This window comes from Pongo abelii, chromosome 6, assembly GCF_028885655.2.
Source record: "Pongo abelii isolate AG06213 chromosome 6, NHGRI_mPonAbe1-v2.0_pri, whole genome shotgun sequence".
In the NCBI taxonomy this organism is placed as follows: domain Eukaryota; kingdom Metazoa; phylum Chordata; class Mammalia; order Primates; family Hominidae; genus Pongo; species Pongo abelii.
The window spans coordinates 119370291-119395653 of NC_071991.2; the positions used below are offsets into that span (position 1 = coordinate 119370291).

The 25363-nt window shown below is 37.4% G+C and overlaps 1 protein-coding gene and 1 non-coding gene across 3 annotated transcripts in view; one reads left to right on the plus strand and one right to left on the minus strand.

The window, feature by feature from the left end:
• Positions 1–5194: 5194 nt before the first annotated feature.
• AASS (aminoadipate-semialdehyde synthase) overlaps positions 5195–25363 on the minus strand; it is a 68636-nt gene continuing 48467 nt past the window's right edge. For both annotated transcript variants that reach the window (XM_024250236.3, XM_054559719.1), the window contains 9 exons: positions 23139–23249; positions 22934–23042; positions 21788–21928; positions 16087–16254; positions 11580–11675; positions 9675–9790; positions 8940–9028; positions 7920–8096; positions 5195–6700 (listed from right to left, as the gene is read on the minus strand). In XM_024250236.3, coding sequence (XP_024106004.1) covers positions 6582–6700; positions 7920–8096; positions 8940–9028; positions 9675–9790; positions 11580–11675; positions 16087–16254; positions 21788–21928; positions 22934–23042; positions 23139–23249 — 1126 coding nt within the window. In that variant the 3' untranslated portion in view covers positions 5195–6581. The remainder of the gene's footprint in view (positions 6701–7919; positions 8097–8939; positions 9029–9674; positions 9791–11579; positions 11676–16086; positions 16255–21787; positions 21929–22933; positions 23043–23138; positions 23250–25363) is intronic.
• LOC112134469 (U7 small nuclear RNA) lies at positions 11800–11861 on the plus strand. Its single transcript, XR_002915895.1, has one exon. It is a non-coding gene; the product is annotated as a U7 small nuclear RNA (small nuclear RNA).

Genomic DNA, 25363 nt, shown 5'->3' on the forward strand with positions numbered 1-25363 from the left:
AAAAAAATAGTATAGGGTCCTTTAGAAATACCTAACTCACACTTGTGAATCCTCAAGAAAGTAACTTCTAAGCTACAACCTAAAAAGAGGACTAGGAGTTAACCAGGTAAAAGGTTAGGGGGAGATGAATATCTAGGGTAAAAAAAAAACACAACCAGAAAAGGCTCAAAAACAAGAAAGGGCAAGCCTATTCAATGAGGTGAAGGAAGTTCAGGAATTGGATAATATTTTGTAAGGAGGTGGGCAATGATGAGATGAGACTATAAAGACATACAGGGGGACATTTATGCTGAGCCCTGGAGGCTATAACAGGTCTGAACTTTATCCTGGGAGGAATGGGGAGAGAGCTGAGAGTAAGAACATGACCATATTTGCAGTTTTGAAAGATTAATGTGTCTATTGTGAGGACAATGGTCATTAGGGGAGTAATTCCCGAGAGAGGGAGGCCAGGTGAAAGACTATCACAATGATCCATAGAAAATATAATAGCAGCCTGACCAAGACAAGTTGTATGTGGGTAGAAAGACTTGGAGCCAATACGTTTAATAGAGAAGAGAAAGTCCTGATTTGGTGAATGTGGAAGTGAGAGAAAAGAGACCACCAAGGATTATATAGAGAGCGACTAGGATGATAGTGGTTGCCAGTTCCTGAAATGAGTAATCACGTGAAGGATCCATTTAGCAGACCTAGACTGGCCCCATTGAGAAACACTCATTTATAGTATAAATTTTTAAATTTACATTGAGTTTAAGAAGTCTGGGAAATATCTGAACAGGGATGTCAAGTAGCTAGTAGTACAGATAATCTGAAGCTCAGGCAAGAAAATTGGGATTGATTTAAGACATAGGTGGCATTCAATGCCATGGGTAGGATACATGCCCCCAGAAAGAACACACAGAGAGAGAGAGAAAAAAAAAAAGGCAGGGAAGAAATCCGAAAAACATCAATAATTACCATATGGACAGATAAGAGGATGCAAAGTGTCACCATCTTTATTAAGCATCTTACATGATGAACCATTTGCACAATTTTCACCAGATTCATAGTCCAGAACTAAATAGAACCACTGTGCCAGCCAAATATTTTCTAACATTGCAAAAGTATTAACAATCCATGCCCCTGGGAGTTGCTGTTCGCTCATCTTTTCTGTTGGTCTTCCCCAGGTTTTACAGCACCTATTTCAGTTTCTTTCCCAGCTCCCATTTGACTTCTACCTCCTTTTAATTATTTCTCTCAAGGAGAATAAATCTTTTATCAATAGTTTGCTATTAAGGCAAGCATGATTTTTTTCTTTGTCAAGGTTATGAGGTTTCTATGGCGGTTTGTTTTACCCTGTGCCAGCTTCACTGTGAATCAGGCTCAGATTTATTGGAGCCAAGGGTCTGGTTAGTTGTGCCTGGCAACAGCCCAGAATCGTCTCCAAAGTAACAAAGAGGAGCGCAGTATCAATTCAGCTTCATGAGCTCTCAGGCTGGGAATGGGATTCCCAGGGTTTATGAATTTGTTAGCTGGTGATATAGCACACACTGTCAATTAACATGAAACTAGAAGGTACTAGAAACCTTCGATTTTACTACACTGACAAACTGGGAGGATGTAACCTCTTAATCTAAGAAGTTAGGACTGTGTTTTGTAATTCTTGCTAATTAATGAAAATTAAGAATGGGTATTAGGACTAAAACAAGACTGGAAAAAGGAAGTTATTAGATTAATTGTCAGTAACTAACAAGTATCACTCCAGAACAGCCAGCTTTTCTCACTGGATTCCTTCCACTGGAATTCAGATCTGGCAGATGTAGTTCCACTGCAAACAATCAGCAAACGTAAGCCACTAACACTATACAAAACATAAAGATAAGATTAACTACTTTGCACAGATGTGTAAATTATGCATTGCATCTAAGGGAGAACTAATCATATCATAGACATTAAAGATTTCTGTATTCACTATGGCAATTTTCCATTAGAGGGTAGTAAAGTGTTTTACTCTAATACATTGTATATTTAGGAACAATTTTTTGACCAGTAGAAGTGTCTAATTTTCAAAAAGACACCATATGGGCTAGTGGTGGGCCCTAAGTTATCCATCCTAGAAGATGTTTTAAAAATCAGGGTGCTCCCAAAGTGTTTCAAGTATTTTGAGTGTCTCCAAATGATGATCAAATTTCAATGTTAAGTCTTATCACCTGAGGCAAGTCGTTTAACTTTATGAGGCACATTTTCTCTTCTGTGAAGTCAGAGGCTTGGTCAAATGATTGTTGTGGTCTTTTTCATCTCTTTAACCACTTTATGTAGCAGATAAATCTATGGCTTGTTCAAGCAGCATGGATCTTTGAGGAGTCTTCCAAAGGTATCCAGGAAATTGAAAAAATAGATCAAAGTTAAGATCGTATTAACTAAACATAAACTTCAGGCAAAAACTGTATTGTAAAAGAGAGAACAACCCACTTATGTTTTTTAACATCTACTAAGTGGCAAGCATTTCTCTCTCATTATCTCATTAATTTTTATAATCATCCTGGGAGTCACTGTTATCCTCGTTTCATAAAGAAGAGAAAAGCTAGTATGTTGTAGAGCCATTCACATTGTGTAGTATGATCTAGTGTCTCACTAACCTAGAACAACAAAAAATGGATAATACAAATATTGGTGTTATCTGAAAAAGAACAAAAGAGGCAGAAAGATCTGAAAGATGTGAGCATTAAGTCTACCAGAATGGTTAGACCAAGGGTCCACAAACTGGCTCGAGGGTCATGTCTGCCTATCACTTGTTCTTGCAAATAAGGTTTTATTGCAACACAGCCATGCCCATTCATTTATGTACTGTTTATGGCTGCTTTCATAATATATAGGCAGAAATAAACAGTTGTGATATCTTTGGTCAGCAAAGCCTAAAATGTTTATATCTGACTTTCACAGAAAAATAATTGTGGACTCCTGGTGAAGCTATATGTTGATATGCCTATAACCATAACCTGCTCATTCATTCCCAAATCCTATCACCACCACATTTATTATTATTATTATTTTATACTTTAAATTCTAGGGTACATGTGCACAACGTGTAGGTTTGTTACATATGTGTACATGTGCCATGTTGGTGTGCTGCACCCATTAACTCGTCATTTACATTAGGTATATCTCCTAATGCTATCCCTCCCCCCTTCCCCCACCCCACGACAGGCCCTGGTGTGTGATGTTCCTCTTCCTGTGTCCAAGTGTTCTCATTGTTCAATTCCTACCTATGAGTGAGAACATGTGCACCACCACCTTTATTATTAAAGGTACTGCAGGAAAATTTGTTATTGAGGGATAATGTAGTGTTTAATTACATATAGCTGTATTCAAGCTTACTGACATTGCCTTTTCTATTACCACATTTAACACTAACATTAAATCAGCTCTTCAAATCAAATCCCCTTTAATTCTCATTGTCATCATAAAGCACAAACCATTTAACTACACTGAGAGCTCAACTGGATCCCAGTTCTTACACAAAGTGCTAGTTTCTCAGTTCCCAATTAATCTGGGCGCCGTTTTAGATGGTGAAATCAATATGACACGAGTTGTATTTCCTAATCAATTGGGTCGAAATGAATGTCATGGTAAGAAAAATTCCACAACAAAATGTTTGTACTTATTAATAGATTATTGATCTCCATATATTATCTGTGACAGGTGGGACCAGGCCTTAATCAATTTTGATTGTTTTCAAATAGCAGGAGATGTTTTCTCAACTGTCATATACCTCACTGGTAGTACCTGCTTCTTTCAAGGGCAGAATTAGTTTCACTTGCCAGGATATGAGCACAATTTGTGAAGGTTAAACAGGTGCTTACTTTGTATCTCTAAAGGCAAGAGATTTTTCCCCAAGAAGCAAATAAACAAATTGTATTTGTAATTTAATTTTTTATAACAACTTGAGATAAAATCTGCATACCACACAGTTCAAACATTCAAAGTATACAATTCAGTGGTTTTTAGTATATTCAGAGTTGTGCCACCATTACCACAATCAACTTTACAACATTTACATCACCCCAAAAAAGAAACCCCATACTAATTAGCAGTCACCCCTTTGTCCTCCCCAACCCCTCAGCCTAAGCAACCATTAATCTGCCTTCTCTCGATATATATTCACCTGTTCTGGACATTTCCTATAAATGAAATCATATAATATGTGGCCTTTCATGTCTGGCATTCTTCACTTGATATGTTTTCAAGGTTTTTCCATGTTGTGGTGCATATCAGTACTTCATCTCTTTTTTTATTGCTGAATAATATTCCTTGTATAGTTATGCCACATTTTGTTTATTCACTTGTTAGTTGATAGAAATTAGGGCTGTTTCAATTTTGGGCTATTATAAATAATGCTGCAAAGAATATCTGTGCACAAGTTTTTGTGTAGACATTTGTTTCTATATCTCGTGGGTATCCACCAACAGTGCATGAGGGTTCCAATTTCTCTGCATCCTCACCGACACTTGATATTATCACTTTGATTACATATCTATTCCAGTGAGTGTAGAGTGATATCTCATTGTAGATCTCATTTGCATTTCCCTGATGGCTAATGATGTTGAGAACTTTTTCATGTGCTTATTGGCCTTTTGTGTGTCTTCTTTGTAGAACTGTTAATTCAGATCTCTTGTTGATTTTTAAAAATTGAATTATATGCCTTTTAATTATTGTTGTAACAGTTCTTTATATATTCTAAATACAAATTCCTCCCTTAACTAATACATGATTTTAAAAAAATTATCTCATTCTGTGGGTTGTATTTTTGCTTTCTTGATATTGTCCTTGGAAACACAAATGGTTTTAATTTTAATTTACCTATTTTCTTCTTTTGTTGCTTGTGTTTTTAGTGTCATTTATTTAAGAAATCATTGCCTAATTCAAAGTCAGAAAGATTTATGCCATGTTTTCTTCGAAGATACTTATAATATCAGCTCTTACATTTAGATCTTAGGTCCACTTTGAGTTAATTTTTATATGCAATATGAGGTAGGAGTCCAATTTCATTATTTTGCATGTGGATATCCATGTTTCCAAGCACCATTTAATGAAAAAGACTATTTTTCCCCCATTGAATTGTCTTAGCACCATTTTCAAAAGTCAGTTGACCATAAATGTGATCAATATTTCTGGACCCTCAATTATATTAGTATTTTACTCTTTCTGATGCTGTCAATTGTTTTTTTTTTTTTTTTTTTTGAGTCAGGGTCTAACTCTGTCATCCAGGCTGGATTGCAGTGACCCAGTTATAGCTCATTGCAGCTTCGAACTTTGGGGTTCAAGCCATCCTTACACCTCAGCCTCTGAGTAGCTGAGACCACAGATGTGTGTCATCACATTCAGCTGTTTTTTGTTTGCTTGTTGTTTTTTGTTTGTTTGTTTGTTTTTGTAGAGATGCGATCTCACTGTTTCCCAGGCTGGTCTCCTGGCCTCTAGCAGCCTTCTGCCTCAGACTCCCAAAGTGTTGGGATTACAGGCACCAGCCACCAAGCTTGACCACTGTTGAAAATTGAATTATTTTCTTAATACCATTTTTGATTTATTCATTGATACTATATTGAAAGATAACCAATTTCTGCATATTTAATCCTGTATCCTGTAACTTTGCTGAATTTATTTATTAGTAGATCATGTCTTTGGATTTTCTATAGTTTTCCTTTGGATTACTATGCATAAAACCACCATATTGTCTCCCATCTCTATTTAGTTATACTTCTTCCTTTCCAACCTAGATGACTTTTATTTTATTTTCTTGCCTAATTGCCCTTTCTTGACTGTCCAGTACAAGTTGAATAGAAATGGCCAAAGCAGACATCCTTGTCTTGTTTCTGATCTCAGGGGGAAATAATCCAGTCTTTCACCATTAAGTATGATGCTAACCGTGGGTTCTTCATAGATGCCCTTTATCAGGTTGAGGAAGTTTCCTTCTATTCCTAGTTTATTGAGGGTTTTTTATTTTTTATTGTAAAAGGGTGTTGAGTTTTGTTAAATACTTTTCCTGTGCCTAATGAAGTGATCTTGTAAATTGTAATTTAATCTTATCTATTCTCATTTCCAAACACTCAAGAAAAAACTATAAGGAATTACATTTACAAAATAAATCATAACTTTACAAAAAGGGCATAAAACAGCATTTTGGCAAAAACTTACAGATAGGTAATCTAAAGGTACCTAACTGTATCAATTTTAAAAATATAAAAATATAGCTTTATGAGGAAATTTTTTCTGACTAAAAAAGTAAAACTTCATCTGCTGGTTATAAGACAATACGTTCATTTAAGAAAAAAGTGGCACAATAAATTAACAAATAGCACGATCATCACTTTCACATACATATTTATAAAATACAGGGTAGAATTATTAAAGTTCTCTGTTAGTGGCTGGCATCTCCTGTTCCAAACATTTCCACATTAAAATAAAGATTTATAGTTCAAAAAGTACATTGTGTTAACCAAAACATATTATGCTTTATACTTTAAAACAGCACATTAGCAAACCCACTTATCACACACATGTTCAGAGGTGTATTGCCTGGGAAGAAAAAAACAAAATATAATTCTCAATTATGGTTTAATTGTACTCCGTGTAGTATATATAATGCCTTCTGCTTTAATTCGCTCCAATATTGGTCCATAGATCTCCTTTGAAAAGGGCCCCATTAGGCCTTTGGCTCCAATTTCACCTGGAAGAAAATAAACGTGTAATTACCATTTTAAAGATTGTGTCAGAGGTTAATTTCCCCATCAAGGGTCTCCACAAAGAAGCAAACTCAGAGTCAATGAATTCTTGGAGGCCTAGGCATTTTTTAAGTAGCTGCTTAAAAATGTCCCTTAGTAAATTATTACTTAGTCAACACTTTGTAAGGAAAAGGAGTTGATTTTAGATTGAAAGCACAGCCAGACCTAGGGATATTGTCAGAACTTGTACACTTAACTGCATTAATTACTGCCAGGACAATCAGAGAATAAAGTAAAGTAAGAAGTAAAGTAAATCTGACTGGTCGGCTTAACTTGCTAATGTCATTTTTTTTAAAAGTCAAGACACCAACAGAATGAGTCGTAACAAGTTTGATTATATGGGCACAGGCACCTGTTAGTATGACTGAAACATAGAACCTGGGCACTCTCACTAGAGGCCACAATGACCCCAACTTTCATCACTTACTTCTTCATTGATTCCTCAATAACTAAGTTGGTCATTTAATTGACATTAGCTGATATGCTACTATACATTTTTTTTTCATTATTTCACATTTATATGCTTTGATATTTTCTACTCTCCTCATTCTTTCTTGAGGGTCAAACAGAGGCAATGCTTATTGAATGTCTATGTGATCTTCTAGGGAGAGTGGAAGATTGAAATTTGTATTCATTTAGTCTAAAATATTTATTGAGTACTAATAATATGTGGAGATATGAAGACTAATAAAACTTAACCTATATCCTTGAGAATTTGGAGTGAATATCTTTTCCTATTTTAATCACTCCCAACATGGCAAAAACTAAAGAAAGGAAGGAAATTACCTTTCCCTGGGGACCCTTCTATGTGGTAGCAGCTTTATGTATTGTATCAGATAGTGTCACAACAACTCTGTGAAACAGGGATGGCAATACCCACTTTAAATATGAGGAAACTCTTGCTCAGAGGTGCTGAGTAACTTGCAGCCCATCACTCAGCCACCTTGTAATTGAGCTGGAGCAGAAATCAGGTTTATCTCCAAAGCCCACATGCTTTACTCACCAAAAGGGGACCTCCCAGGCAGTCTGCGCTTGGATCTTCTAAGATGGTTCACTTTTAGCAAATGCCTGTGTCATGCTCAAGAGCAATTACTTGACATCCAGGCACCAAATGGCTTGGAGGTGATAAGGAAACAGGCTTACGCCTCAAATGAACAGACTTACCATCAAGCAACATTTTGGCTGCCATGGCGGTGGGTAACCCCACGGTTTTAGCCATGGCTGAAAAGCCATTGATGTCCCCATATGCCACAAGATCAATCGTTTTATGTTCTAAATGTCCAGAAGGATGTCTGATTCCAAAGCTGTCTCTCATCACAATCATATCTTTTTCTTCAGGACCTTAAAACAAATAAAGCTAAGTAAAAATGCCACTCATTACAACTCAAATATTGTCTGTCATCTACTCCTCCTGCCCTTCTGGTCTTAAAAGTTTTCCCTCCTTTCATATATGATCACTAGACAATTATTTACACAGCTTTTTAGCCCAAAGTCAAAGTGAAAACCTCAAGGAAATTAGAACTCTAATCTCATTCCTTTATCCGGGTTCGTGTCACTATATCCTGTTTACAGACACAAAGGCACTGCTGTAGAGGCCTTTTAGTTTGCTCCAAAAATGCTGCCTAATGCATTAAAAAAAAAAAAAAAAAAAAAAGTAATGTCGGGCGCAGTGGCTCATGCCTGTAATCCCAGCACTTTGGGAGTCTGAGGTGGGCAGATCACAAGGTCAGGAGATGAAGACCATCCTGACCAACATGGTGAAACCTTGTCTCTACTAAAAATACAAAAATCAGCTGGGCATGGTGACAGGTGCCTGTAGTCCCAGCCACTCAGGAGGCTGAGGCAGGAGAATCTCTTGAACCTGGGAGGCAGGGGCGCAGTGAGCCGAAATCACGCCATTGCACTCCAGCCTGGTGACAGTGCGAGACACCATCTCAAAAAATAAATAAGTAAATAAATAAATAAATAGTAAAACTATTTTTTCCTTTTCCATAATAACTAAGTTTATTTTTACCTAATAATTCTCACATTCCTCCCCCTGGAAAAATAGTCCAATTGCCCTTTTCATCATATCACATCTTCCCATTCCTGCTGCTTGGCGCCAACCCTCCAATACGATTATCTGCACTGACTCTATCTTATGATTCTTCTTCAGGTATATTTAGCTAATACTTCATGGCCTACCATAGGAAAGCTTCATGACCAAATGCTTGGAGAGGGCATCCAGAATGGATTCTGCCTGAGGGACTTGTTCATCCCCAAGTAAGCCCAACCTGAAAAGCACAGGAGATGGCTGCATTAGTTCAAGTCCTATACATGTTCTCATTTGGGAAGCAAAAGGGAGCCCCTTGAATTTAATCTTGAAGGGGCAGAATTACAAGATGGTAACTCAAGTTGTAGGATTCTCCTAAAGTGTAAAATAACAATAACAATAGCAATGTTTTAACCTTCAGAATCATCTCCAGACTCACCCAGGCACTGCTCCCTGGAGCAGGGCAGAGATGATGGATGGTAATCCCATGTCCTTACAAAACTCTTTATGAGACTAGTTTATAGGTTAGTTCTCCAACATTAAGTATACCAGCAGGATGCCACAGCAGTCATATGAAAGAATGTTTTAATGTAATATTCTCTGACTACTCAGAATCTCCTACAGGAAAGCAAAAATACCCCACTATGCTTGGGAACTGAGTGGTAAAGTGTTTCCAGATAAGCATTTCTCAAATTATAATTGCCATTGAGCTCCTCTCTTTATCTACTCTTTATGCCTACATGAACATGGCACATGGTAATCTCTCTACCCACATTAGAGCAACAAATTAATCAAAGACAAATGTAAAATATTTAACTTTTTTTGAGTAGAAATTAGCAATCATTGAGCCAGTATATTTTGCTCTAAGTTGAGTGGTGGGTGCCTACCATTCAGCAGCCTCCAACTGGGCATTGTCTCCTCCTAGTTTCTTAAGAACAGCTTCCTTCAACACATCGTGCTCAGAGGAAGGTGAAATCCCAACTAGGTCACAGAGGAGTTGTTTCTGGTTAGAAAAATAAAGACAATATTTCTAAGTCCCTAACAAATTTTTTTTTAATTAACTGAAAAATTATCCTACTAAAACACTGAACTTCAAACACACCTCAAATTTTAAAATTAAAAATAATTGGAAATAGGAAATTGCAACACATACACATACATACACACATCTGCATACCTACACGTCAATAAATAGCTACTATTCCAAAATGATATTTCACCAATAAAAATGGGTTCTAAGATCAACTCAATACAAAACAGATGGTGCAGTTCTTACCAGCACATTCCTTGTCTTTGTATATCGTCTCTATCACTATGTTTTTACCCATTCTCCCCCTAACCTCCAGTAGTCCATTTTGACCAGGATAAAGTGGAAAAGGCTTACTGCAGTGGTTGTCAGTAGCAACCCAGGTTCTTTTGTAGGTCCAAGAGATGAGAAAGTCCTTGCAGGTAATAAAATCTCAAAGGAAGAACACTTAAACAGTAGCCATAGTTTTTTCTACTTTCAAAACAAGACTTTTTCTAGGCTCCCAAAGGAAAAGCTATGCTCTAGATCAGGAGTCAACAAACTGGCTCACAGACCAAATTTGGCTCACTGTCTGTTTTATTAAATAAAAATTTTATTGAAACACAGTCATGCTCATTGGTTTATGTATCGCCTATCGGAGAACTGAGTGGTATTGACAGAGACCGTGTGGCCCACAAAGTCTAAAACCTTTATAATCTGGTCCTTTACAAAAAAGACCATCCCTAAGAATGTCTGCACCAACCTTCCCAAGCCAGCTGCCTCAACCCCAGGTTCTCTCTGCAGATGTTTATTCACTCCTACCCAACAATAAATTTATGAAAGGTAAAACTTAAGATTGGAAAGGTTCACAAATGTGCACAAAAAAAATGAATGTGAAAGCAACTGGCTAACACAAAGATAGGATGAATGCTTGAGGTGGTAGATACCCCATTTACCCAGATGGGGTTATTACATATTGCATGCCTATTTCAAAATATATCACGTCCTCCATAAATATATACACCTACTATGTATGCATAAAAAATTTAAAAATAATTTTTTTAAAGAAACTAGCTAGCAAGAATACCAAAACTTTTTTTTGGGATTTAATGGAATTAGCAACATTGGTCCTTTTCTCCTTGTGATACATTTCTGACATTTCTATTGGAATACGGGCACACTAGTTTAAGTTGAACAACCAGCTGGTAATGAGTTAATTCTGAGCAGTCAGTAGAAGCTCTACTTCACATTCAGTTCTAAGCCTCCAAAGTTCATTCCAACTCTGAGGCCTTAAAATTTTGGTACAACAACAGATAGACGCATAAGCTCGGTAACTGAAAATCAAATCACTCATGGTTATAAGTAGCCAAATGAGAGTACTGACAAGATTTGGAGGTTGGGAATCCAGTTCTGTAATACACTATTAACTCTCCTGGATTCTCACTTTCAGGAAGCCCAAGTGACTCCCATCACTGGGTCACCACTTAGACAAGTGGAAGAGCTCAGAGCTTAATGCAGAGAGCAAATGCATCTCTTACGACAGCTCAAGGAGCAGTCAAATGGTATAAGTTGCTGCAGGAAACAGTCCTGATATGTGTCAGCCCCACACCCTCTCCATTCTTCCACAACAGTGAAGGGAAAGGGGGCTTTGGAGTTAGGATTTATCTTCCTGCTCATAAGCTAAAAAATGGGTTCTTTTGCTGATCCAAAGCAGAGTTCACCCCCGACCATTTCAGAAGGTATTCCTGAAGAGGAGCAGATAGAACGTAATTCCGGAGTCACTCACCCAGGTGAGAGGGTTGCCCTCAGGTCTAAAGGCAGGAAGTGCTTCTCTGTTTATTAGACCTAATTTTACAAATCCATTCAAAGCTTTCATATATCCCTGAAACAAGAATTAATAAGCAGTATATAAAATTTTTCTCTTCCAATGAAAAAATATAAAATATTTTTGAAAAGAGGGATCTATCTTTGCAACTAATTTAGAAAATTGTTTATATTGATGATATGAGTACTACAGCTCTTTTAGAATTTGCCTAGCAGGTTTTCCTGTCTTTACTAGAAACCCCTCCCCACAACCCACCAAAAAAGTATTGAGGATATAGATACAACCAATTTCAAGCTCAAACTGAGATCAATAGTGTCATAATAATTCTACTGGTTTACATAAAAGACCTTGCAAAACTTAGGTCTTTACTTCTGTTTCTGGGTAACGTGAATGGAATTTTCTGGCAGCATAAGGGCAAATTTTCTTATGTGTTATATGCTGTCAGCTCAGCAGAATATTATTTAATAGAAGAGTCAGTTGAGCTCTTTCTTATAATGGAAGGAGGAACTTGTAAGAATATCCTCCTCAAAAGCAGATAATCCAATCTACTGATTAGAGCCACTACTCCCAAGATATATGGAGAGCAGAAAAAGAGGTAGGAATCAGAGAGATTTTTCTAAGATATGGTGATATCACCACTCTGATAAAAATTCCTCATATGTCTTTCATTGTCTACAAAGCAAACCTGAGGTCCTTGGTATATTATGTAAAACCCATCACAATATGCTCATCTACCCTAACTCACAGATCTCCACTTTCACTTTTCCCCGAATGTGCTGTGTTCTTCCAGAAACCAGGGCCTCTGTACATGCAGCTCCTGTAACTGGAATGTTTTGGCCACACTTCTTCATTTATGAAATGTTTTCTCCTCCCTTCAGACCCAGTTTAGCACCTCTTGTGAGTCCCATAGGTGAGTGGGCACTCCCTTCTTGTAGCATTTTGTATATACCTTTATCATGGCAATTAATACAGCTCGTAATTAATTGTCTATTCAGGTGCTGTACTGTAGGTATTGAAAGCAGGGAAATTATATCTTTATATTATATTATGTTATATTACATTATATTTGTGTGCATATTCTTCATCCCAATGCCTACTTCGGGGCAGATAAGTCAAGCAAATAATGCCTAGTCCATGGTGAGCAAAAATCCATCACCACTGATGACTAAAGTATAGTAGAGTATTATATTAATAGGTGCTAGGTTAGAGGAAAACATAGCTGTGGGAGCACAAAAGAAGGGGAACTCACATAGATGGGGCTGGGTGGTTCAAGGGGAAGGAGTTAGGGAGGATACCATAGGAAGGTATTCAACATTATTCAACATTCCAATCCATTATTCAGCATTCCAATCCCTAAAAGAGAACAAATGGCTGGATAAATAGATTCTGAATAATAGATGAAGTGAAGAAAGACCATAATGGTTTATTCCCCAGTGTGCAAATGGGAAGCAGGGTGAGAGGGCTAAGATAAGAAATTTATCTTATCTGCAATTACTGCTCAAGCAGAGAGAGAGAGAAGAAAAGAGAGAGAGGGAAATAATTCTAGGGAGCAACAGAGGTTTTAAAATATAAAATAGTTTCTGTAACCATCAGATATTTCACTACTGAATGTCTGGCCAACTAGCAATTTTCCCATTTCTAAAGGTTATATTGTTCAAACTGTTCAAAGGTTACTAAAAAAAGAATTCTCACTTGCTCTAATTCAAATGCAAATATACTTCAAAGAGGAGAAACAGAAAAGTAATATCACTAGCTTGTTTAGCTCGCTTCTGGGACCTGATAGGTGCTAGAGATCCCTTTATCCAACATCTAAAATACTGATTTCTGAGCTATTTATTAATCTCAGAAATATATTTTTATGCTGACCCCTAGAAATGAATTTATTTTATGTATTCATTCATCAATAAGCATTTAGCAAACTGCTGCCATGTCAGACTTGTGCTAGGGACTGAGGCCACAGAGATGAAAAAATTGCAGTCTCATCCATGCAGAAACTGCAGTCAACAGAAGGGTTAGATAAGTCAAGCAAATAATGCCTAGTCCATGGTGAACAAAAATGTATCAGCACTGATGACTAAATTGTAGTAGAGTATTATATCAATAGATGCTAGATTGGAGGAAAATATAGCTGTGGAAGCACAAAAGAAGGGGAACTCACATAGATGGGTGTGGGTGGTTCAAGGCGAAGGAGTTAGGGATGATACCACATGAAGGTGCTATTAAGCTGCGTCTAGAAGGACAAGCAGGTGACAGGCAGGCAGAGAAAGAGAGTAGTCAAGGCCTCTCTGTCATATGTGAATGATGGTATCTCATCTCCAATACTGGAAAGAATGTTAGGGTTACCAGTGGGTTGCTGGCATTGCCCACGATGGTGGCCCTCGTGATTATGAACATTGTGACATCTTCCATCCTCAGGGAATCTGTGGGGATGGCTCCCACTCGCACACCTTGTTGAGACCTTTATTCAATGTTTAAATCTATTAAAATCCTTCATTCCTGGATCTATATGTTTGTCAAAAGACTATACTGAAAGTTATATATCCTAACTGCTGGCCAAAAAAAAAGTTACTACTCATATTCTTTGAACAAATTGAAGAAAATAGATCAAGAAATCTGCCAGACCTGGGGATAGTATGCATGAGTTCAGACTAGAATTTCTACTGTGCCTAAAGGCTGGTAGAAGAGCCACAGCTCCTAGATCTCAGTAGGACATTATCACTGATGTCTCATTTGATTCCTGGGCAATGAAAAAATCATATTCATGGAGTACAAGCACCTGCTCTCTAGGAGCTTACAATCTCTTTTGGGAGATAAGAAAAATATACATAAAATTATAACTTAAAATGCTGAAAAGTAAATGCTAAGTGCCCATAAATGTAACAGAAGCTCTCAAGAGTAAGAAATATAGTGGTTGTTTTCTTTTTAAGAATAGATAGGCAGGTGAACCTGGAAGACATTATGTTAAGTGGAATAAGTGAGACACAAAAAGTAAAATATTGCATGATCTCACTTACATGCAGAATTTTTTTTTAAGAAAGTAAAACATGCAGAGATAGAGAATAAAATCATGGTTACCAGGGGCAGGGTTGCAGAGAAGAAAAGAACAAGGCTCGAAGGAGGATGATACAAATACCTGGAGGAAAAGTTCCAGGCAAAAGGAACAGCCAGCAAAAAAAGATAAGAGAGCAACAGAAAAGCAGGCACAAGATCGAAGGGTCATCACTGACAGGTCCATGTGCCTTACCTCTTCCAGATAAAAAGATAATTAGAGAATACTAGATAACACACATGAGACAAATCCCCTCTCTGGCCTTAGTCAGGAAATCTCACAAGACAGACAGATTTGCAGTCAGGTCTCTGATCCTGAGAGATGCATGTATTTTAGGTATGCTGGTTACATTAGGTTGAGTTTAGTGCCCCGTCCCCAAATTCATGGGCATCCACAGCCTCAGAATTTGGCCTCACTTGAATGTTTGCAGATGGAATTAATTAAGGACCTCAATATGAAATCAACCTGGATTTAGGGTGAACCCTAAGTCTAATGACTAGTGCCCTAATAAGAGGAGGCAACACAGTGAGACACACAGAAGAAGGTGATATGAAACTGAGGCACAAATTGGATGGATGTATCTCAAAGTCAAGCCTCCAAAAGGCACCAACCCTACTCACACACATCTTGATTTCAGACTTCTGGCCTCCTGAATGGTGAGAGAATAAACCCCTATTGTTTCAAGCTACCCAATTTGTGATATTATGCTAGAAAACTATTACACCAGTTGTCTTGATTTGGTCACACTTGTAACTGCTTTTTTTGTGATCAATAAATGTGTAGTGGACATTTGCATTTATGCTCCTAGAATGTACTCCCCATTTTGTGGTTTAAAAACATTTTGGATTTGCTCTGGGGAAGCCCCTTTCATCCCGCCTGTTTCCTCCCACCCCAGTCCATGTTTTTTTAATGACATTGACTCCATCTCCAGTTCTAGGACATATAACATAGGCCAAAGTAGACGGGCACATTTTATCCCACTGACCTTAGGGAGCTAATGAGACAAAAATCGTATTTTTGGCTATTAGAATGGTATCATTTTTTATTCCCACTGAATTTGACCCTGAGAGGCTGGGGTGCTGCCACCACTCTGCCATCGCACAGCATTTGAAACTCCTGTGAATACTGGAAAGAAGAGCTGAGATGTTACGAGAAATCAGGTCCCGGGGAAGTCACTTGACCTCCAACTCTCACTAAGCCTGAAGCCCTGCCTGTCCCCAACTCCTAATGAGTCAATTAATTATCTTTTTATTTTGAGGTGAGTCTCCTAAAATATTCAATCAATTATAAGATTCCTGAAAAAATAGACTCCAACTTGGTTTATCATCTTAATTATTTTGACTACTAAGAAAAATTAAGTGTACACATCACTTAACATCAAAACTGGCAACATGTTGAATCTAAAGTCCAGCTGCTTACCTTATATCTCAGTGTCCCCCGCAACAAAGTGTGAGCAGAAGAAATGCCATAAATCTCAGCATATTTTGTACTGTCTCTGTTAGGATAGCCTTCCAAATTTAATCCTGGGAAAAAATCCATGCACGTAACGGCATCAAGAAAGGAGATGCCTCCTGCAACATTCACAACCTGAGGAACATTAAGAAGGCACACATGGGGTTACAGCTATTCCTTTCTTTTAGGGCTTATCTGCATTATACAAACAAAGAAAGCAACAGAAATTTGAAAAAAAAAAAATGAAACCACCATAATCATCATCCCATACTTAAGCTGTTCTACTAATATCATAATTCACAAAGCAATTCTTCTCTCAAGCTTTAAAATTTGACTTTAAAACATTTAGTTTTTCTAAACATAAGGTCTTATTTTCAATTTTTTTCCTTCCCCTGGATAAAAGGGAACTAAATTATTTCCCACTAGAGTTTGCCTTTTTTAAAAATATAAACATTTAGAAAAAAAAATTTTAAATAATCGTTTTAATTTTTAAAAAATTTATTTTCTAAATGTTTATTTAAAAATAAAAAATGTTTAAAAAAAAACACAAAATTATTTTATATAAAAATGTTTAAAAAATAAACTTAAATAAGCTAAAAGCAACAGATAATTATTTAAATGGCTTCTATGCTCAAACAACAATCAATATTCTCATTCTTTTCTTTTACTTTCATGAGCCTTCTAAATGCCACATTAGGCATCAGTCACATACATTTCATTCATACAGCTAAATGTATTGAGCAGTTACTATCTATGCGTTGAAGATCACACAAATTGTGAAGGGAATAACATGAGTGATGAAATAAAAATCTTTTGATATCTCAGTACTTCTCTTTCCCATACCCCTACCCCCATCACACATACTCAAAATGCAATGAAGGATTTCTTTGTCTCTAATTTTAATTAAAGGACTAAATTTTCTTCTAGTTTATTGGCTTATTATTATCATTGAGATAATGGAAAGCATTCTGGAGTGATAAAATTAGGTCTGAGAATTCTGTTTGGTGCTGCTGGTGGAACTGAATTTTATCCTTATTGTACCACTGGAAACAATTCCTGACCAATTTCTCTAAAGCTGCACAAAATAACACTGTACCAGGGAGCTGCCAATGTACTTTAAGGTGGATTCACAGGATTTGCCTGAAGAGGCCTTTGGCTAAACTTAATGATTCTCATGGCTTATTAGTAGATGGGTTCTGAACGTGCCTTTGTATGAGAGAGAAAATGGAAACTCATTTATATGTGGATGAAGCCCCAGAAAGAAAAGGGCTATGCTGACTGCAATGTCAGGACCACTGGAGTCTTTTCAGTTCAGAGGCTCACTTTGGAGAGTGCCAAGCACCATTTAAAATTTCAAAAGTGAAAATTTGAATGAAGGATGTGAGGAATGCCTTTCATTTAATTTTCTTGTGAACCCTACTAGATTGCAGAGTAAACATTTCCAAAGGGGGGATGATTTCTGAACTACTTCTTTAAAACCAGTTTATTTAATAGAATTCTAAATTTTTGAAAAAATCTAAGGAAGCAAATGTTGGGCATGATGGTGCCCACCTGTAATCCCAGCTACTTGGCTCAGGAGGCTGAGGCAGGAGGATGGCCTGAGCTCAGGAGTTTCAGAATAGCCTGAGCAACACAGCAAGACACCATCTCTTAAAAAACAAAAAAAAAGCAAATGTTGACCTTTAGGGTCTTCACACCCATCTCATTTCTATAATCTATGACAATTCTTAAGTTTCATTTGCTTGTTTGAAGTTCAGGAAAATTTCTGAAAGAAAAATTCAATAATGACCACAATATTCTAGCTTACCAATCATAAATAAAACAGCAAGTTCATAAGGCTATCATGAAATCCTTACAAAGAAGATGAAGAAATGTCAGCTGAATGGCAATGATTCATTTAGTGAGAATGGCAGTTGGCTAAGCAACCTGACCCAAAAATTACTGGGTAATCATTGTCATTTGATATTCATTCATAGTTGTATTTCTAGTGGTATATAATGTAGTTCAACAATAAGTTATTTCTTGTTTATTATTTTATTAATAATTTGAATGACAACAGAAACATATTTGTCTGTTTTGCAGAGAATATGCATTTCTTTCTGCTCTGACAATGCTCAGGCTCATTATTCACTGCTGTTGCAAGCTTCTCTAGGTCCAACTCTTTCACATACACACACAGACAAACACAAATACACATCTCCCAACTAGACAGAATCACTGTTATATTTGAATAAATGTATCATATATATTCAAATAATCACAGTAAGCTTGATCACTAAACTAATAAGGAAATATACAATCATTTTTTCAGGGCCTACTACGTGCCCAGTGCCTTGTACTGTGCATTATCTTTAATCCAAGAAATAACTCATTTTTCAGAGGTGAAAAGTGAGGCTGAGTCACCCAAAGGCAAATCTGAACCCAGTTCTATTTGACTGCAATGTCTGTGTTCCTTCTACTACACTGTCCCCTTAATCATGCTTATTTCTGGATCAGTATTTTGAAAGGGATATTGACAAAGTACAGCATTCTAGATTATGCCACCTGGGATGCACTGAAAGTTGCATAAAGAATTGGTACAGGCAAAGGAAGATAGTGGTAGCTCTTGATTTCCAAGGGGTTGGGTGCTGCAGTCAAGGTGGTGGCAGGCAATGGATAGAGGGCTAGAAAACTTATCTTAAAGCGATGTTTGCAGAGCAAGCACACTTCTCACTTAGACTACATGTTTTGCCAGGTTAGACTGGGAAACACTGCAGAAGATGATGGCAAAGCTCCGCCATGTCACTCCCAAATGCCACCAATGTAAAAAAGTACACCACCACTGTGAGGGGAATGAAACTAAGAGAAGATGAAATCACTGTCTCCGAATATGTGGAAGAAAATCAGAATTGTTAGGAATCAAATTAGAAGTTAGAAATAGTACAAGTGGCTAGAAATTACTGCAAAGATGTAAGACAATGAGATATGTTCAAATTCATAGGCCACTGCCCAATTTCTGGAGAAGTTTAAGTCTTCAAATTTAAGTAGAAGTCAGAGAGGTGACTTGGTTTCCCGTTATGATTCTGTGAATTATTTAAGACCCGCTCCATGGTGGAGGGTGGTGATGGCAGAGGGAGTGAAGGGCAAGAATACAAGAGAGGTTTTAAGTTGTTCAACAATCTGGCTTGGGAAACAGACTAATACATTTGAATTACTGACTGAATAATGCAGCACCTAGAAAATTCTTAGACACAGACAAACAAAGTGCCTGATTCTTTGATTCAGTTCATACAAAATAATAGTGAACAGATGCTGGAGTGGTCACAAAAAGCTTCATCCACAAGAGGAAATGCAAGTGGGACCTTGAAAAAAGTATCATTTCAGCAAAGAAAAGAAAAGTGTCATGTTTTCTCTTGGTATCCTCCACAGTGTCAGACAGATGCAAAAAGCACTCATTTTTACAAAAGACGTTTAGGATGAAAGAGGAGAACTTCAAATTCAACAAATACAACTTCTGCAACCTGAAAATAACCTCTTGTTTTTCTTAAGCTCTCACAACCACTAATTTCCTTATGTAGCTAATATTTGCTAGATTGATTAGATGCCTGACAATCTGCTGTTAGGCAGATTGCAATCTATGTGACCTCACTGACTAAGAACCTGGAAGGCTGGCATGATTGTCTTTATCTTCAGAGGAGGAACCCAAAGCTCACAACCAGTAATGGCAGAGCTAGAGCACAAAGCCAGGCCCACAGATACCAAGTTCCTTGCTCTTTCTTTTACATGGTTGCACTCTGCTGACCCTTTCATTGTTAACATCTTTAGCATTTATAAGGCCTCCTAAAAATAAGTGTTTTACTCAACTGAGGCAAGAATTTGTCCTGCCTTCACATGTTAATTTACCAAACATAGGCCAGTCTCTTAAGATTGCAGAAGGTAAAAGGAGCTGTTGGAATGCAATAGGAGATAGGCTGTAGCATGTAAAAGGATGTGTGCTTGGTAAAACATCAGACTAAAATTCTGGTCCAAACCTTCATGATTCATAGAATTAAAGAATTGGATGGAACATCAGTGCTCACGTTACACATCAGGAAACTGACATCCAATGGATCTTTTCAACTGCCTGGTCTTTGGCTAGGTTATGAGGGATGCCAGGAATTAGACCAGAACTCATTGATCCTGTTTATTATCCTGAAACATGTCACACATCATTCTGGCATCAAGCTAAAGTGTCCTGCTTGTTTAGTACTATTTTAAGTGCAGCTGTGATTCTCTGATCATTAAATGAGTTGTTCTCAAATTCAGCTGCATATTAGAATCACTAGGAAGATTTTAAAAATCCCCAAACCCAGGCAAATCAGAATCTTTGGGGATGAGGCGCTGGTACTTTTTAAACTCCCCTTGTAATTCCAAGCCAAGTATGAGTTATGCTCTATATCACAGGCACAAAACACCATGGCTAATAACAGCATTCACCTTGTTGCTTAAGAAATTCTTTCTCTCTACTCCTGAAATACATTTTGATTCACAAATACATTGACAATGTAAAATATTGATGCTAGAATAATCTTTTTAAGACACATCTATCTGATCATATTACTCATCACTCCCTGCAGGGCCAGGATTAGGGCAAGGTGAGTGAGGTGCCTACAACACACAATTCAAAGAGGCACTCTGAGTCTCGTTTCATTTTTCTCCAAACTATGAGCTTAAACTATGAAGTCAGATAGACGTGATTTGGATACTGGCTCTGTCACTTGCCATCTCTTTAAGTGTAGCTGTTATCTTAACTCCCTAAACCTGATTCTTCCCCTTATAAAACTGTCATACCATGAGTGCTAACATCCCTGCCTAGCTGGCACCTTCATATCCTTCAAGGCCAAGCACATCCTCTTCTCCACTAGTTTTCCTTTTCCCCATCCTCCTTCCCCCAACCCCTTCACCAAGGCCAATTAAACTGTTCTCCCGTCTGTACCTCTGAGCCACTTTAACATACTTTGGAAATTTCCCTATTAAATTATAATTACTTATTCCCAGGTCTGTCTTTCCAGCCATTAGGCAATCCGGCAAAAGGAGAAAAAAAGCCTTAAGAGTTAGTTAGACCTGGGTTTGAATCTCAGCCAAATGACCTTGGACATGCTCTCTGAGCCATAGCTTTCTTATTGTAAAATAATGAAAATAATATTAAACTTGGAGAGTTCTTATGTTCTGTTACATGGCAGCTGGGGAAGAAATTGTAGTTTCTTTCCCCAGCACACCAAACCCTCCATTCCAAGAGCCCCATCCCCAATCCAGCTGTGAGCTTTCTGAGGTCATGAATTTCATTCTCTGTGACAGTCCTGGGTAACTTGCCCAAAGTCCAGCACATAGTAGGCACTCAGAAAATGTTTGTCATGCTGAAATAAATCAAGAGATAACCAGTGTTTACATATATAGAGAAGTGAATTTTTGAATGGCAGAAACAACTTGCAAGAAGGTCTAGGGAAGAGAATAGGCACAGGCTTTTCTGGGAACAGCAAGGAGACCATGCTAAATAGAACAGAAAATATATACTGGGAAATACCACAGGAGGAGATAATGGAGACAGGCAGCATCACCATTATTAAAGGGTTTGGGATCAGGGAGTATTTAGACTGTCTCAAGCCATTATTGCAGGTTGATATCACTATGCTTGGATGAGATTCCTCACCTTTCCATCGAGCAGATAGGTAGCAGACTGCATTACGTTCATCAAAACTCCCACCGGACTCCAGCTAAATTTATATCTCAATGGATTGTTTGAATGTTCAGGGGCTGGAAGCCCACCACAGTAGGAAATATATGATTCAATCTATAAATTAAAGAATCAATAAATAAGGAAGAATTCACAGCTTAGAGAATGTCTAACTAATTAATTGAAGACAATGATATGAACGGAGTAAACTTGCTACAGTTTTTCATTCTTAAAGTTACTAAGGCATTCGAAAATACATCTTCAAAGCATGTACCATTTGATTAAATAACAGTTAATTTTATATATATATATATTTTTAAAAAAACTGTAAAAATAGTGACTAACATTTTGTTCAGTTAAAAATCCAACTCTTAGCTCAATTCTGCTTAGTCAGTTCCTACTAACTTTTGTATTCAAATTATATATTTACATATATATAATTTTAATACATATATATACACACACATTCAAAAAACCTAAAACAATCTGAATCATCACATTTACACCCAATAGTATCTTGTCAAAGGTACTGTTTCATAAAAGATATTTCATATCAACAGATTGCTGATACCCAAATATTCTTCTCACTTTTAAAAGTCAAACCTTATTACAGAATCTTCAAGGTAGTCTAAAATTTGTATTAAGCCAAAATTTTATAGTAGCATCTATTTCTCCAAAAATTGGTTGCTACCTAAGACTTGGACATTGTTTTCCTGTATGGATATTTTTGCAGTTATAAGATATTATTTAAAATTTCTAGGAGGCCGAGGGGGGCGGATCACCTGAGGTCAGGAGTTCGAGACTGGCCTGACCAACATGGAGAAACCCCATCTCTACTAAAAATACAAAATTAGCCGGGCATGGTGGGCGTGCCTGTAATCCCAGCTACTTGGGAGGCTGAAGCAGGAGTATTGCTTAAACCTGGGAGATGGAGGTTGCAGTGAGCTGAGATCGTGCCATTGCACTCCAGCCTGGGCAACAAGAGCAAAATTCAGTCTCAAAAAAAAAAAAAAAAATCATTAACTTTGATTAAAGGTGTTGCTATATTATAACTCATACTTTGATTCTGTACACAACAAGTTAGACATTTTAATGTTCCCTTTGGGTATAAATTGGGCTCACCGTGGCTCCCACTTCCTTGGCTTTATCTATTGTTTCCATTGCTAACATGTGGTCCAGACCAGGGTCCAATCCCAATTCACCAATGATTGTGATGCCAGCATCTTCCACACTGCAGCAGGTGGAAAGAGGAAAAAGGAAAACTTGGATGTAAAATAAAAACAATGCCATGGATCCACTCAGTTTGTTTAAAATGATTAAAACTTACCTCTTTTCCAGTTCTTTTAGTGCTGGTGTGATGTAGCTTGCAGTGACCATGTTAACTTTGTTTGTGATGCAGGCCTTGGCCACAAGAGGGTGCAATACATAAGGTAACAAGCTTGAAAACAGGAAGAAACTAATCAGAAACTCCCTTTTTCAACCCTACTTTCTAAGGTACTCGAACTGTATTAAAGCTGCATCTTAAGGTACTGTTCTGATTAAATTATTCTCTCAGAAAAGGGAACACTTATACACTATTGGTGGGAATGTAAATTAGTTCAGCTGCTACAGAGGACAGTTCAGAGACTTCTCAAAGAGCTAAAGGTTGAACTATCATTCGACCTAGCAATCGCATTACTGGGTATCTATCCAAAGGAAAATAGATTGTTCTACCAAAAAGACACAGGCACTCACATATCCATCACAGCACTATTCGCAATAACAAAGACATGGAATCAATTGACATGCCCATCAATAATGGATTGTGGCCAGGTGCTGTGGCTCATGCCTGTAATCCCAGCACTTTGGGAGGCCAAAGACAGGTGGGTCGCTTGCACCCAGGAGTCGAGACCAGCTTGGACAACATGGTGAAACATCATCTCTACAACAAATACAAAAATTATCCCAGCATGTTGACGCATGCCTGTAGTCCCAGCTACTCCAGAGACTGAAGTGGGAGGATCACTTGAACTCAGGAGGTCAAGGCTGCAGTGAGTCAAGATCACAGCACTGCACAACAGCCTGGGCAATAGAGTGAGACCCTGTCTCAATAAAACAAAACAAAATGAAACAAAAATAAAAAAAGAAAAACAGTGAATTGGATTAAAAAATGTAGTACATATACAACATTGAATACTACACAGCCATAAAAAAGAATGAAATACTGTTCTTTGCAGCAACATGGACGCAACTGGAAACTATTATCCTATGCGACCTAACACAGAAACAGAAAACCAAATACCGCAGGCTCTCACTTACAAGTAAGTGGGAGCTGAACACTGGGTACACATGGAATTAAAGATGGAAACAAGAGACACTGAGGACTACAAGAGGGAAGAGATAAGAAGTGGAGCAGGGGCTGAAAAACAACCTACTGGGTACTACGCTTGCTACTTGGTGGCAGATTCATTGATACTCCAGACCTCAGAATCACACAATATACCTATGTAATAAACCTGCACATGTAACCCCTGATTGCAAAATAAAAGTTGAAAGTAAAATAAATAAATATTCCCTTGGACATGATCAATGACTCCCTGTGGGCCAGAGAATAAATTCACCCTGTTATCACATCTAAATAGCAATACTCTATTCTATTGACCTGATGAGGAATAAAGGACTGAGAAGTGGTTTTATTGTTTATTTTGTTTTTTTATGAACTAAAGAAAATCTGAAGTATGCAGAATTAATTTGACAAGTACAATGATGTAGTATGATATTGTTTATGTTGGTTTTTATTTTTTTGTTGGTACTGTAGACAGCTTTACCAAATAGTCAATAAAAAACAACTTAAATATTGTCATGTAATTGACAGGGTGTTTTATTATTCCTACAATAGACTATGGATATACTCATTTATGAGTATAACACTCATATTTATGAAAATTTGATTTCTTGTGATTATGCAGTCCCAGCACCAAATTATAATCCCAAAGCCAAAATTGTTGAAAACCCAATCAAAGTTGAGCTTTGAGTACAGCATCATCTGTTGTTCACCATGTGGATTTTTAGCTATTTTGATAGCCTTTACACCGATCAACACCATTAAAGCCTATCTCCTCCTTGGGCCCTTCCTGGAGTCTACTCAATAATGTAATACATGGGCCATCTTGACCTAGTTTGACACTTCCTGATAGTCATTTGGAAAATGTGAAGGTAAAAAGAACAGCAGCCCTATTTTAGTGGAAAACCCACGACAGAAAACCCCAATCCAAATTATACCTGCCCCTTTAAGAAATTTCCAAAGAGTTATTTTCCTCCACAAAGCTTTCCCAGATTTCCCCAAAGCCAGATATCCTTCCTCTGCAGGCATCCAGTTATATCTTTATAACATTTAATGGAATTTGTTCCATTCATCCCTATATTTCTACAGCTAATGTATTACATTATTGAGTAGACTCCAGGAAGGGTCCAAGGAGGAGATAGGCTTTAACGGTGTTGATCAGTGTAAAGGCTATCAAAATGGCTAAAAATCCACATGGTGAACAATGGATGATGCTGTACTCAAAGCTC